Genomic DNA, 15586 nt, shown 5'->3' with positions numbered 1-15586 from the left:
GGAGGGGGGAGAGGAAGGGTGGGTGGAGGGGGAGAGAGGTAAATAGCCTTAAATCGAAAGGGAGCTGCTTCTCTGTGGTCTTCCACAAGAGCTGCCTGGGCTCTGCTGGCTCAGTAATAACTGAGTGACCTTTTCTTTTGCTGTATTATGTCTGGCTGGTAAGGGATTGCATTTTGCAGCTGATAAAGCCCTGACTTCATTCAACTCGGCTCCTCACACGCTGCTTTAGGTAAGTTGTCTTCAGCCAGGACGGAGACAGACAGCCTTGGACTGCAAGATACTAAAAGGAGGACACCTGTAGCTCGGATGCGGTCAACACAATTACTTGGCGGATCCTTGAGGACCTCATTATTTTAAACTTAAAGAATAGCGATCTCCCTCCCCATCTCTCCCACCCCCTCTTTATTTTTTTTCCCCAAACAATGCTTCTTTTTGACCTTTTCCAAGGAGAAGAGCTACAAAGCAGCCACTGTGCTTATTGAACTGCCTCCCCTGTATCGCTTAATTGAGAAGGTAAGTGAGGCAACTGTGTACATAAGCTTTGGGTCATTTGTGTATGTGTGTCTGCATCACTCCCTCTCCCTCTCTCTGAGTCATAAGCCGGGGCTGCAATACACACACACACATCTCTGCACTGCAACTTTCGCTCAAGCTGCAGCTCTGCTGAGACTGTTTTCTTTAAATCATGTGAGGCTTCATTATTTTTACGATGAGACATGAAATACATGCAAGCAGAGGATGCTGAGCGAAACCCATCCAACTGTATGTCTCGAGAAATAGCAGTCAAAGTTAACAATGAATAGCAGCACCACCGCCACCCCCGTTATTATTGTTATTATTATTCTTGCTTCTTCCAGAGCTTCTCGAAACGTGCTCTCAATTATCAAGGGAGTCGGTTAATTTCCCACTCCCCGGCTTTAATCCACAAGCCTCCCCGCACAGCAGTTTAATTTGCAACTGGTTCGGTGCAGGGTTAACCCTTTGGGCAGAGCGGAGGCAGGAGCGCGGCTGCTGCCGGGGGGCGGGGGGGGAGGCAACGAGAGTGTTTCTCTTGCCTCTTCGATCCTGAATGCGTTGCCGTAGCGAGCGCCCGTGTTTGCGTGTGCTCTAAAGAGACCCAAAATACCGCTTCCTAGGACAGCTTTGTGGGACCGCTGTTTAAACCAATTAATCTTGCTAGGTGCAACAAATATCGCTACATGCTTTCCCGACACCTCCCTCTCCCCTCTTCCCCCCATCGCCCCATCCCTGCGATGCTTGAAAAGGAATTAGCACAAAAGGCTTGAGCGTCTAACTCCAAAAGGGATTCTTTGTTGTAAGAGTGTATGTTTCTTATTTATTTTTTTATTTTGCATGTGAGCTGCATCAAAATTGAACTCAGTCTTGCAAATCTCTTGTTGGCCTTTGCCAAGCACTAGCACTTTGCTGCCATGGTAACTGTAATTAAACTGATAAGAGTGGAAAAATGTCAGTATCTCTGAGCCTTGCAGCTGCATTGGAGAAAAAGGGAATCAAATTGGTTCCCAGCACCACTGGGAGGGAGGGGGGGGTGGGGGGGGAGAGGTGGGGGGGACACGACAGGGGTAGGAACATAGCTAAGCAGCTCCGTCCCTGGGATCTGGGTACATCTATTTGCTGTGTTGTCCCTTAGGGGGCTACAGCCTGCAGGGATGCTCTGGGCCAGTGAACAGAGAGAAACAAGCTTTTAGGCCCAATCTAGCTTTCAAAAAGAGAAGGGGGAAAGAAGAAGAGAAATCTTTTGTTTGGTGTCTCTTGGCAGTCGACTAGCCATGTTGGCCAAATTCTTTTAATCTGTATCACTGCTCCCAGCTGTGGGACTGCATTCCCATTTTTAGTTTTTACCTAACCTCTTCTCTCTCTTTTTTTCTTCCCGCTTTCCAACCCACCTCCTTGATTAAAAAAAAAAAAAGAAAAAAAAATCAGATTCTTCTGTAGAAGAAGGGGAGGAGGTGAAGTTTAGTTATGGAAAATTAACTCAAAAGTATACAGAAGAGACTATATTCAGAGTACTAAAATCCTTACTTTTATTTAAAAAATAAAAAACAAACTGAGTGTTATGGAGTTGCGGTTACTTTGTTGTGTTAACTACAGAAGCTGAGACTGTGCGGATGAATGGCACAGAACAAGAGAGCATAATGGAGGCAATCAACCGTTAGGCTGGTTCACAATGCAATCCAGGCAATTAAAAGCTCACCAGAGTTTAAATGAAATGGTTCTACTTATTTCTGTGCACCACACTGCACAGGCTATTATTTATGTCTCTTTTTTTAATTATGATTTCCCTTAAACTGTCAAATAACTCAGAATAGCAGGGTCTCAGAGGCAATAAGAATTTTCCACAGAACAATTTACATGCCAATCTAAAACTAGTTACGACTCCTGATGTGCTACATGCGAGTTCTGAAATGTTTCTTAGCTTCTGAAACCTTAACTTTTTTTTAAGCCGGTGTGTGTGTATTGTCCTGAATAATTGGAGCTCTGAATGCTTTTAGGATGAAGCTACAAAGTGGGAAAGCATCGGAAAAGTATTCTTTTTATCTTCTGCTAGATCTCTAACTCTTGTTGACTGCATATTGTCTGTCAGTTTGCTGTCTTTTAGAGACCAGTGCACTGATACCTAATTTGCTCCAAACTGGTTTTTGTTTGGTTTTGGATTTTTTTTTTAAGTAGAGGCAAGTTTTTCCTTTCTTGCTGTACATACTACTGTCCTTGGTAGAACCCTGTTCGTGCCTCCACAAAGGAGGGGAGGAGAGTGGTCTTTAAAAGTTTTTAAGTGATCCGGTGCATAATAATATCCAACTCTTCCTCCCTTAACATGCCTTTCAAAGATTGTCTGTACCATAAACTAGAAACTGAGTTCTGAGGGTCTTGTGCTGCACTCAGCACCATCAGGGACCAATCCTGCTTACAGATGCTACTACATCACTAGCAAAATACAGTTCATTATGTCAAATCTTCATTGCCTTTGATTTTTGAGAAGGGTGGTGATTGGAGTGAAATGGATTTTTGTTTCTCTGCCTTCCTCCAGGAGCCTAATTTAGCTTTTTCCAGCAATCTTTCCTCTCTATCCTGAAATTCACAGTTACAAACTGGTTGACAGTGTTTCATCACACGATAATAACAATAACCAGGGATGGGAATCAGTTGCATCAAAGTTATTTTGGGAGACCAAAGGAAATCCAAAAACCTGTTAAGTCAGGTTATGAAGTTTTTCCTTCAAAAATCCTAAAGGTGGTGGATGGTGATTAAGAAGTCTTATTCCTGACATAGCTCTGCAGTTTATATGCAGTGTCTTGGAGGCTGAGGGTGAAGGAAGGAGGGAATGGAGGGAAGTATAGGGGAAGCCCTTGAAAGCATATTGGGGTGAAATAAAAAGTGTGTGTTTGACAGCGACAGACTAGGAACTGAAATCTCCCAGTTCTGAGAGCAGATCTGCTCTGTGATGCAGAGCATGGTAGGACTCTGCAGAACTGAAGGAAAAGTGGGGTTTGGGGTTTTTTTTTTGGTTTTTTTACAGCCTAGGTGTAGCACTTATGGAATCATATGGTTTTCTTGGAAGTGCTCCATAAGCTCTGCCTTCCTGGGGGAGGGGGAGAGGAGGGCAGCCGGGCAGCAGTGCTGTGTGCTGCTACCTGTTATTTCAGCGGCGAGCAGTTTGGATGGTTTTGTGGGTGCTGTCAGCCTCTGAAAGAGTCCTTCCTGTGTCCTAAGAAATAAATGGGTACTTAAACCACAGCCTGGGAAAAGCTGGCTAACAGTAAGGTGCAGGTATTCTTATTGCCAAATTGCGGGAGCTAAAAATACACAAACGCGTATCTGAAAAGTATAAAGGCATTGGAGATCTTATGGGAACATTAAAGGGAAGAGAGATGGTCTGTGAGGTGATCTGCATTAAGGTGGCTTGCTTACCGTACAGAAAAAAAGTAATCAAATGTTCTGTTTTCAAAATTAAGTGATTTAATCCAGGGCATGTGAAGAAAAGGGCATGTGCAAAGAATTTGGAGATACATAAAACACTTACTGGACCGCTGTTCTGTGCTTTGTTTTGTTTAGATCCATTCTACACTTCAAAAAAAGAGTAACATTTTTTATAATGAAGTAGTACTTCAGGGATTGTTTTTTTTAACTTTCATTAAAATAGAAGCAGCTTCATCTCAAGTAAAGTGCAAAAAGATCTGATCTATCTGAGAAAAGCATTCCTTCCCTCCAAAAGCTGCTGCAGATTGAATCCCTAATCTAAAGATGCTGCCGGTGGGATGTCAGCAGCACCTTCTCTTTCAGCCTCAGCAAAATAGACATGCAGGGTTGCTAAGACTACTTCCATAAGGTGTCTGCCCCTTTTCACTCCTCTCTACAAGGAGGGTTTGGGCTAACCAACCTGAATGACAGTGCTCTGCCTACTTGTAGCTAATGTCTCAAAAACTGTGCAGGAGTATGTGCAAGACTGTGCAAGCTGCGGTTTTATTTGTAATACGATAACCTCATGTTTGCAGCATGTACCTCAGGAATTATCAGGCTTGATTATTGCAATTTACTCAGATATTCACTTGGTTAGCCATGTTTCTGTGGCACCTTGTTCCCTTCAGACGGCTCAGGACAGTAGATCAGCCTGGATCAGAGACTGTCAGCCTCTGCTCTCTAACCCGCTTCCTTATCAGGCGACAAAATTTTTACATTAAGATTTTTTTCTTTAAAGCCTTTAACTGTGTTAGCTCCTAGTTTATCCTGGTTTCCCTCGAGCTAAAGATTAAAGTCCTAGAACAGCCCTTCATGCTTCTGAACTTTTTTACTGAGTTTCAAGAAGTTGATACAAACTGTGGCTGATTTTATGCATTTGTCCTCTACATGGCCGAAGAGAGGGGCTGGGGATAAGCAAGTTGTTGGCACTTAACAGGTATTTATACTCTACTGTGACATGCAACTTTACAGATTAAGGCTTTTAGACCAAGTGAAAGTATTAGAGATCCAGCAGGACTTCCCTTTACAGTCTGGTATAGGTTCTTTACTAAAAATATCTGATATTTTCACTGCTTTTAGTCATTTATTTGTAGCCATGTTATTTTGCTGCTTCATGTATGCACCCTGGATTCAGGGGAGTCAGCTGGCAATTGAAAATACTGTAAAGGCTCAGCCTTTGTCTCATGGTGCTTGCTCACGTTGAGAGGTGTGCGTTCATTCCCAGATCTGCCATAGACTTACTGTGGAGCCCTGTGCCGGTTGCTGGATCTCATCCTCCCACTTGTGAACGAGAAACAGACCTTACGAGTCTGTAAGTGGTGTAGGAGCTATCAGAGTAGCATTGATTGGGGAGTAATGGGAAGGCAGCAATGCCTTTTTTTATATACTTACTGATAGAAAAATACAGACCTTACACTTTTGTTATGAGCTTTAGCTGTTATGCAGCAGTACTGTCATGGTCCTTCGGGGTGCCCACTACGAGAACTGTCTGCATATCACTGGACGGCTAATTTAACGGATAAATATATTGCACCAAAATGCGTACTAGAGTGTATTGCAAAGAGGGGAGCAGGGCTGTTGTGCTCATATGTGACCATAAGAATTAATATTTCTAAATCAGTGATCAGCTTCGCAGGTGAAACTTGGGAGTTCAGCTTGGTAACCCTGGAAAGTCACTTAACTGGCTCTACAGTCACTGCGGTCCACATGAATTCAGTGTGTTCCACGTACACATATGCATACAGATCCCTGGGACCCCTCAGCTGGTGTAGCATTTAGCTTCTTGTCTTCATAGCACTAATATCCATAAAGGCACACTGTACCATTGCTTGAAGGATTATACTCATTTTTGTGTTTTCCGCATGAGAGCTTTAAAAAAACAAACAAAACCCCAAACCCCAACTTGTTCATGTTCCAGTTCCCTGAGCCTGCCTGTCTGTAGTGGTGTGTTACAGCACCAACCGAGATCATCTGATAGAAGCTGGGACTGTAAAGCTTTCTTAACAGTAGGTAGTAGAGCATTCTTGATGAGGAGCTCTTGAATTTGCTTTTCTTTGTTACGAGACTCTATTTGACCTTTCCCAGTCTCTGCATAATAACAGGGTGCCATACCCTGAATTTTGGGGTAGGATTTGGTTGTTGGTAACGGCATTCGTTCCCCAGTCTTGACAAATTCTCCTTGTAATACTCAGATGCACTCTAATGAGTAGCATTTTTTTTTAAGTTACATCTCTGGCTTTAAAACAGTGAGATAACCTAATAATCAAACTGCATGTCAGTTCTCTCTTTCTCTCTGGTGCCTGTTTGATGTCCAACAAAGCATCCGCAGGGCTATGATTTTGCTTATTCGAAGACTAATTCTCTGAAAGTAATTTCTGAGTGTAATGGGATGGCAGTTCATGTGATTAACCAAGAGACACCAGTCTGTAAGCACTTTGGGGCAGTGACCTTCTTTCCCCATTTACTGTAAAACTGAGGGCGATCGATTTTTGTACGGATCTCTGGAAGCTGGCTGCGGTGCTCTGCGTACCATCGCTTAACTGTGTTCCACTTTTACCAGTTCCCTCCCTTAAACAGTGGTTCAGGAGTTTGAATTGTTATTTAAATGCTTTCTGCTTTTACATCAAAAGGTATATATACTTAATGGACACTACTGTACTTCTTGCCCCGAACTAGCTGTTGGCTAAAATTGGAAAGTGGGGCAGAGTTTTTTGTTTGTTTGTTTTTCCTTGACAAACTAGCAACTCTCTGACCTTGTGCAGATTATTTAAAATCAGATTTTTCAGAAGGTCCTTACACTGCAGGTTGTAACTAGAGATGCTGGTACTGAAGTCTCTGGAAATCTGATTGCTTCATTGATGTGTCTAACAAGAACTGAAATCTTAAAAAACAAAACACCGCCCCGCCAGCACCAAAATGTCTATGTCAAACCTCCCTGAAACTCTGGCCCTGTGCCTCTAATAGCTTCAGTATTTTCTTCTTTAGAATCTGGAGTGCTTTTATATTTTATAAAGATAGTGCAAATAGGTCCAAATATGTAGATTTAGCTATGTTTGCCACCATAGATATGCTGTTTATTTAAATTTTTGGTTGCTAAATACTGGATACTTTGAGCAAAAGTGGATGACTTTTCAACTGAACTGTTTTACTTTTTCATTTTAATTTTTTAATCCTCTTTCTTTTCTGCAAAGAGACCAGGTAAATGAGGTGTTAAAGAGAAGCTGTGGAACTTAGAGCGGTGGAAGTTTCTGCTCTCAAATTTATCTTAATGTTGTTTGACTTGCTGTAGACTCTCTAGGTTATTCCATCCTATCGACACAATTGCCTTTTTAATGAACTGGGTGTGGGGGGAGCAGCGAGGTGGAGGAAGAAAATGGCGAGACTTGCACTCAAGAGAATATCTATTTTCACTCTTCTCTTGTCTTGTTGTGTTTCAGGTATACAAATGCTCTCAGTCCAGCCAGACACCAAGCCGAAAGGTTGTGCTGGCTGCAACCGTAAGATTAAAGACCGGTATCTTCTAAAGGCCCTGGACAAATATTGGCATGAAGACTGCCTGAAATGTGCCTGCTGTGACTGTCGCCTGGGGGAGGTGGGCTCTACCTTGTACACCAAAGCCAACCTTATCCTTTGTCGCAGAGACTATCTGAGGTAGGCCACATCCTTCTTACGTTCACTGACAAACTTGGTAAACCTGCTCAGTCCTTCCTATGTAGTTGCTATTGCATAAGCGGTACTTGAGGGCTGCAAGGCTGAGTATATGTGGAGGATGAGAAAACAAATACTGAAATATGGAAATAAAACTAAAATCTGAATCTAAAAGCACACACAACCAGGTCATGCAGGTGGTTGCCAGTTTTCTGATGCTAATACTGGGGTTCTGTGCTCAGAGGAGGAAGACAGCAAACCCCCCCATGGTTCCCACAGCACTGTGCTCCCAGGGAGCTGGTGGTCTCCTCCTCCTCCTAGCAGCACAGTGGTGGCCAGGTGTAGCGGCCTGAAACCACGCGCATGGTTTTTACCAGCTCCAGTGCAGAGTTTGAACTCTGTAAATGAGGAATGCTTCACTTGTCTTTGCTTACCCACTTTCGTCCTCTTGGTTTGCCAAGGGATTTCATCTGTGGCACTGGAAGCTTTTATAAATGTTGCCATTTAACTGCTAGAAGCTGGACCAAGATGACCAACTGTCTTCCCCATGCTAAATAACCATGTAGCTAACAGGCTCAAATCCACTCTGGTCCTGATTTAACTCGGTGAGCTGGGTAACCTGTTGCCACTTCTCAGAGATAGCAAATTGTCACCTGATTTTTCTATCTTCCTGTTTACTTGTCCTACGTTCTCAAAAGTATGTGAGGTATAACTCATAGCAAAGTACTGATGAGCAGCACCAGGCTAGTTTATCTGCAGATTGTATGTGAATAAATAGGGCTTCTTTGCAGGAGCTAAGTTTAATCGGGAAGTTTAATCTCCCCAGGCTCTCAGTAGTAAATAGAGAGAAAAGGCTCCTCTGGGGTGATTCAGAGCACCTATTTCCTATAGGAGCACCTTTCCTCCATTCCCTGTAGAGGGGGTCTAATGAGACTAGCTGCTCCAGGCTAACTGGAACTTCTGGGAATATTTCGCCTGCCCCTGTAGTGAAGCCTTTTCCTTTTAAAGGGACATTCAAGTCAGTAATACATTGGGGAAAAATTAAAAATCTCTTTGAACACGTTAACTTACAAGTTCAGTTTAAGCACAGGTACCAAATAGGAGGTTCCCACACACTGATCAGTTCTCAAGTTGTACAGCATGGGTAGGTTGGAACAGGAATTAAGACTAAAGCGTTATTAACAACCGCTGGTACTCTGGCTCTCCACGTTACAACCTGTTTTTTCTAGAGTGGAACAAAAACCTTCGCAAACACGTTGTGCATTTGTTGAGCTGGGGCTGCAAGGCAGATCAGTATTCTTCAGACATGGGCTTGGACTATTTATTGGGAAATGTGCTCTCCTACCCATTAAAACTCTGAACTGAACACAAGATAGAGTGCTGGGAATTTAGCATAGAGTCCGCATCTTAAAGCCATTGTGTTAAAGCTGCCAAAGAAGTAGGTAACAAAACCTTACTTTTAAAAACTGGCAGGGAACTGTTTGAATAGAGGGGAATTGTTGTACATGAACCTAGGTCACTTGTGATTTTAAAGCGTGTGTCTATAGAGAGGTGTCAGAACAACTTCTGGGAGGAAGGTAACACTTACCCTAATTTTTAAAACCCATTTTAAGAATCTTTCTACAACAAGTGCCTACAGGAGTGAGAAAACTCTGCTATGGCTCTTTGATCCGAGTTCCAAATTTGCTGGAAGTTTTGAACTTACTGACTCTCCCAAGTGCTAGTGCAGCAGATCCAATGTTTTAAAGTCAAATGTTTAAAATCAAAACCAGAAGTCATCTAGTAGTAGGGATAGGAGCAAAGCATTTCCCCAGCACAGATGCGCGCACACACACGCTGTTGCTCCCTGATCTTTGAAGGTTTAACAGGAGTAAATATTTTGCTAACAGATTGTTAAAATTCATACTAAGTGATTCAGAGAAAGGAGACTGCATATTTTTTTTATCTGTCATGACCACATTCAAAACTGGCATTTCAGTTATCTGTTCATACACAATATTTTGCACCAGTGAAACCAGCATACATGAGACATCCTATCAGTTTTAAGATGTTTCTGATTTTTGTCACTGGGTTTATCAAGTCTTAATGAAGCTATCTTGTCATGAGCCTTTTTTTATGATTCTTGTGACTGCATAGATTTAAACTTGGTATTTACACTAAACTTCAAACTGATGCACTTAAGGTAATTGCAGATAGTCATTTGCCTCATTGCATCTTATCTATTTAGTTATGCAGTGAACCTATAAAAGTGATCTTTTTAATGCTAATGTAGAAACTAGTTAAATGTTCTCTAGCTTTGTAGTCAAATAAGCTTTCATATTTAGCGACCCACTTGATATGAATTTAAAGAACAAATTACTTTATACTAATGATCAGATTAGGGTTCGATTACAGTTTCAAACTATCCTCTTAATTTTTTTTTTTCTTTTTAACCATAAAGGGAGTCTTTGCTACATATAAAACTGTTCTAGCTTCCTATTAATTTATGTGGTGCCCTCTAGAGGATATGTGGCTTGCATGATACCATAAAGAGTAAAATTGCTTATTAACTTGTCTCTCTGTGTTCATTATGTCTTTCAATAAGACAGCCATTCTACAGATGTTATAAGCAATAACGTAGCCAGTATGGGTGCTTCAACATTCATGGTTAAATTCGCAAACTGTGTGATTGTGTCTTTGGCTATTCGCAAAGATACTTCCAGTATCTCTCATTTAGAGATGCCTGCCAATAAACTAAACACTCCCTCGGCCCTGATGCACGCTCTTGTTCCCCATTTGAGCCCTGAGGTACTCCCTTTGGTGAGCTTTTTATAAATACTCCGTATCTTCAGAACTTCAAAACTTGCTTTGCTTTAGCTCTCTCCTTTGGTAAAAGTAGTTAATTTTACTATATTAAAACCTTTTTCTCTGTGTTGGGAGGGGGATTGAGGGGATGGAAGAAATCTTTAATGAGGTAATGAGCTTGGAAGGTGCTTTGGGTGTGAGAGGCTTTACCCTGGAACCTGATTCATGTCAGTCACTCCAGTGGTTTCAGAGGTGGCATATGATACCAAGGACATTAGGGTGGCCGCAGCAGGAATGAACTCTGTTTTGTTAACGAGGATGAGAACTGACTTGAGTAAAGAAAGGACTCAATGCTGGAAATAACACACTCAGTGAAAATGATATGCAGAGTATAATTCCCCTGCAGGCTTCTGTCTCCTGCTTATACACTCTTGGGTTAGAAAATGAAAACTTAATTTAAGGAACTTAGGTTTACGCCAATATTTCAAGTCCATTTACAGTAAGTAAAATACCCAAGAAGGGTGGGGGTTTTTTTCCCCCTTTTCTTTTTCCCTCCAGAGCTGTATGGTGACATCTTAATGTATCAGCCTATCCTGCTGTGTCTTCTCTTCTGACTGGCAGCATGTCCATTTACAACCACAATATTCCCTTTGAAATCTGTCATTATTGCCATTAATGACCAGTCATTATGTTAACAGCCCTTGGGCTGTTAACATGTCAAACTGGTTGTTAACTGGAATGTTATTACTTATTTAAACCACAGGTATGAGTTGTGTGAAATGCACTTTAGTTGTGTGTTCTGGGCTGCTTCTGCTCAAAACAATAGGGAAACAGCAGATCGTTTGCCTTTGGGGTGCCAAGGGACTTGCTTTCTCTTCCATCTGCTCATTTGATTTCTGCATATTTGTGAGGTCCTCCTACCCCTGGGCTGCCTCTTAATTTCAGGTGCAACTGTGTGCAATCCCGTCTCTTAGCCTTGCGTGCAAATGGGCAGCCGCGGATATTTCCAGATGCACAGTAATGCCTGCCACACATTTGAGATTAATATCTGGCCCCTAAAAGTGTAAAATGAAAGACCAACAATTACATGTAACTCAGTTGTATTAAATAATGAGCTTCCTCGGATGCAGCGAAAATATGAAAGTACAGCTGTGCTAAGCTAGTAGCAATGTAGGTCAATCACCCTTTTCACTTAGGTTTTTAACTACGCAAACCCTGCTGAGCGACCAATGACTACAAAGTGCTGTTTCATTCCTATTTAATTTTGGCAGCATTTTACTGAAGAGCAGGCATTCATGCAGCTAAATTATCTTCACCGTTTCTGGTTTTAACTCCAGCTCCATGACACTAAATGTTGGAGTGCATATCTCTTAGTAAACACACAGAATGTGGTTTCTGATTTTTTTTTTTTTCCAAATCCATCTCTTAACATGGAAATTGAATTAGAACTTTTATTACTTTTTGCATAATTTCCCTAGCCAGGCAAACAGATCATAGGAAAAGGATTAACAAAACTAATATACTGGGGTGGAATTTTTGCCCTTAAACACAACTAGAACCTTATCAGGGATGGGGGGGGGGAATGGTGACACAAAATTCTACCCCCGCCCCCACCACCCGACCTTGATATTGATTTCCCTCATAAATGTACTGCAGGCTTTAAAAGTACCACTGAATAGCTATGAAGATGTGTAGATCACTATTCCTGAAGAAAGAGACAGATCGTGTTAGGTTTTTTTCCTTCCCCACTTGCTGGTTCAAAGACCTGAGACAAGCCAAGTTTTTAAAATACATATATTGGATGAGGTCTTGTAAATAATGAGATGTGACTACAGAAAGTAAAGTGTTCAACCATAAGCATCGTAAAGACGCTGCCTCTATAAAATATTTAGCTTGTGAAAGGGTGCAGACTGAAAAGAGTAGAGTTTAGGAAGCAGCCTTTTCCTGTACAACTGCTCCCATTCTAAAGGCAATTATTATTTACAAAAATTATTACATAGGAGTACTTAGAGAGACTTAAAATGTCTTGTGGCCTGGCACTGATTAGCGGATCCATTTCTCTCTTATGTCATGGAAAGTGCACATTAAGTATTGCAGACACCTAAGAGATCAGCTCTCTTAAATGCATGTATAAATACTCTATATGGATGTTTTCACAGGTAGCGGGTTGTAAGGTGTTTTCAAAATGATGCCTCCGTATGCTTCTTGCCCAGCTTGATTAAATAAGGGTAGATCTTTAAAGATTTAAGCACTCTGAGTTTTCAGGAATGTTGAGGTATTTACAGAAGTGAGGCTTAAAAAGAGCTCTGCTTTCTTCACTAAAGCTTTGTAGAACTGAACCCTTATTTATAGACTAATATCCTTGTTGCAATGCATTGAGGTATTCAAGGGGAGTACTAGTTTGCAGGAATAGGCCCTGAAAATATTTTAAAATATATATAAAAATGGTAAGTATAATGGTCTGCTTGTACTAATTTTGCTTTGTCTGAGATGAATGTTCTCCTAAATTTACATATTGTATCATAAATGGTAAGTGTAATGGTCTGCTTGTACTAATTTTGCTTTGTCTGAGATGAATGTTCTCCTAAATTTACATTAATTGTATCATTTAGTATGTCTTAAAAAAAACCCCAAAAAACAATAATACTCTTTCCCACTAATTGTCAAAGGTTCTGAAACCCTTAAAACACCTTAAGAGTTCTTGAAGGGATAAGGGTGTACTACGAGGAGAGTAATGCACATATGCACAGTTAATCCACCCAACTTGCAAAGAATAATGCTTTTGATTTAGTTACACTCTAGCTAGTTTAGCTTGTTCTTATTTTAGTTCATCTGTGATAGCTTTTATTAAGAAACATTCAATTAAGCTGTTAAAATTGGTGTTTAAGTCATGTTGAAATGCTGTAAAATGTGTGTACTCAAGTTTGACGCTCTTCAGTAGTTCCATGTGTTTCCCTGTATCTGCTGGTATTTTTCTTCAGAGCTGCCAAATTTTCAAAAATTGTGTTACTTTTAGTGGCTTAAAATACACAGTTTAATTTCCAAGAATGTGAATGTTCTCTCTTATAAGGCTTCTTGAAAACCAGACGCTTCTCGTGTGTTGTCAAAATACCTCATTAATCCCCTGGAAATGTTCAAAGAATTTCAGGAGACTTTTCAGATGAAAGTACAGTGCCTCTTAAAGCCTGTCCTACAGCTTTTCATTATCTTATTACAGTATGGTGTATTTTGATGGAAAATTAGTTTACTACAAAGATTTTGTCAATACATAGCAGCTCAATAAAGCTTAATAAAAGCGGTGATTTTGGGGCACCCTAGGTCAGTCTGCAGTGCCAGAGGATGGAATAAAGTCCTTGGTGAAAGAACAACAATTCTGTTTGTCTGCTTAGTATTTTCTGTAACCTCTTTTAAAAGAATTGCAACTTTCTTGATTTCTTCCTTGCTGAATTTTTCCTTAAAAGTGACTTTGACTAGTGTTTTTATGAAATATGTTTAAAATAATACAGGAGTAGGTATTATCAACTATATTTTGACATGTGATTTGACATCCAAGGTTTAATCCGAAACTTTCTGCATTTTTGGCCAGAAGCATATGTGAAACAATGTGTCTATGTATAATGTAGTAGAAGAATATTTAGCTCTTATTGCCTAGAATAGAGATGCCTTTAAGAAGTTCTGATTTTTGTTACGTATCTGTTCCTTAAAAAAAAAAAAAAAAAAAAAAATTATTTAGTTTGAAACTTCTTTTTTTTTTGTGTGTGGATATTTTACCCGAAACTGAAAAACAAGTCTCTACTATGTAATTAAAAAAAGTTTCTTACTGACTTTTGTTATGTTGTATTTGCTATAGTCTTCAAATGTTCCAGATAATAGATAACATTCCTTCTTGATGTGAATGTTTGAATAATATGTAGCAATCGAAATGGACAACATTGTTACATGCTTTCAGCCCTCCTGACTTTAGGAATTGCTTTCTCTTTTCATTTCTCACTGAAGTTAAATATAATCATGGATTTGGAAACCAAAATACACAGTATGCAATACTCAAATGATTTCTAAATGAAATTGGTCTTAACTATCGCTGTCCTTAAGAATCCATATTTTGGGTATGCCTTACTAAATGCATTGATTTTTTGATGGCTAACTTCCCAATGGATTCCTTAGTATGATAATGGCTGACCTTTTAAATAAATCTAAATAATAGTCACAAGCTTACTTTTTTTTCTGATCAAAATATTCTTGAATTTTTGAAGTTTTTCAGCCACAAACATCTGAAGCAATGAGTCTACATTGTCAAAAAGCTTTACATGTTTTTCACCTACTTCTCTGTAACATAATTCTGGTACTGTTGTTTTACACCTTCCTGAGGCTGCTTCTTGCATATTCTGAATCAATTAGCCTTTGGACACTTGAGTCTCATTGTATGTGATCAGTACTTTTTAAAATGGCTATGGATATCAGCAGGTTCATATTTTAAAAGAGAAAAGGCTGTTTAAGTCATCTTGAGAATGTGCTACTTTTTTAGATGTATGTATGAATCTATCAAATTATCATCTTCCTGAAAAAGGATGGATGGAAGAGCTAGCTGTACCTGACCAGGCCAAAAAAAAAAAAAAAAAAAAAAGTCTGTAATAGGCTAGAAATAAATAAAATTTGGATTTACAGAAACTGCTGGTTCTGCTTCTTTCTAATATTTAGAAAGGTATTAAAACAAAAACAAACAAACAAAACCCCTGAAACGTATCCTGGGTCAAAAATTCTCAAAAGTAGTATCAGATCTTGACCACACACTAGCGAAAATATAAATTGCTCAAATGACATGATAAATAGTTCAGCCAAATTTGATCATTAGCAAGCCATGTATCAAAATGAAACAATATACAGCTAAGATACCTTGCAAGCTCTCCAGGCTCATGTTCTCTCTGCACATCTGCTTGGTATGATACTTAGGTATATATTTATGCAGAAATCATGGTGGAATTCTGCACCCCACGATATACAGGTACTTGCCATATGATCATGGTCCCGTCTTCTCTAAAACCAGTTAAGACAGACTTTAAATGTACGCAAACAATTAAGCATCTTGATAGCCCCATGGCAATCGGTAAGGTTACTTGCAGGCTTAATTTAAGCGTGTGCTAAAATGTCATGATGGAGTGCCGGTGTAGTGTATTCA

General features: G+C 40.1%; 1 protein-coding gene across 1 annotated transcript in view; it reads left to right on the top strand.

Annotated features, from left to right (window-relative positions):
- Positions 1–37: 37 nt before the first annotated feature.
- Positions 38–15586, top strand: part of LMO3 (LIM domain only 3) — a 57542-nt gene continuing 41993 nt past the window's right edge. The window contains exons 1-3 of the mRNA XM_009278991.2: positions 38–229; positions 448–513; positions 7416–7629. Of these exons, the coding sequence (XP_009277266.1) occupies positions 7424–7629 (206 nt within the window). The 5' untranslated portion in view covers positions 38–229; positions 448–513; positions 7416–7423. The remainder of the gene's footprint in view (positions 230–447; positions 514–7415; positions 7630–15586) is intronic.

Source organism: Aptenodytes forsteri, unplaced genomic scaffold (genome assembly GCF_000699145.1).
Source record: "Aptenodytes forsteri isolate BGI_AS27 unplaced genomic scaffold, ASM69914v1 Scaffold241, whole genome shotgun sequence".
Taxonomy (NCBI): Eukaryota; Metazoa; Chordata; class Aves; order Sphenisciformes; family Spheniscidae; genus Aptenodytes; species Aptenodytes forsteri.
This window is presented reverse-complemented; position numbering and strand designations above follow the sequence as displayed.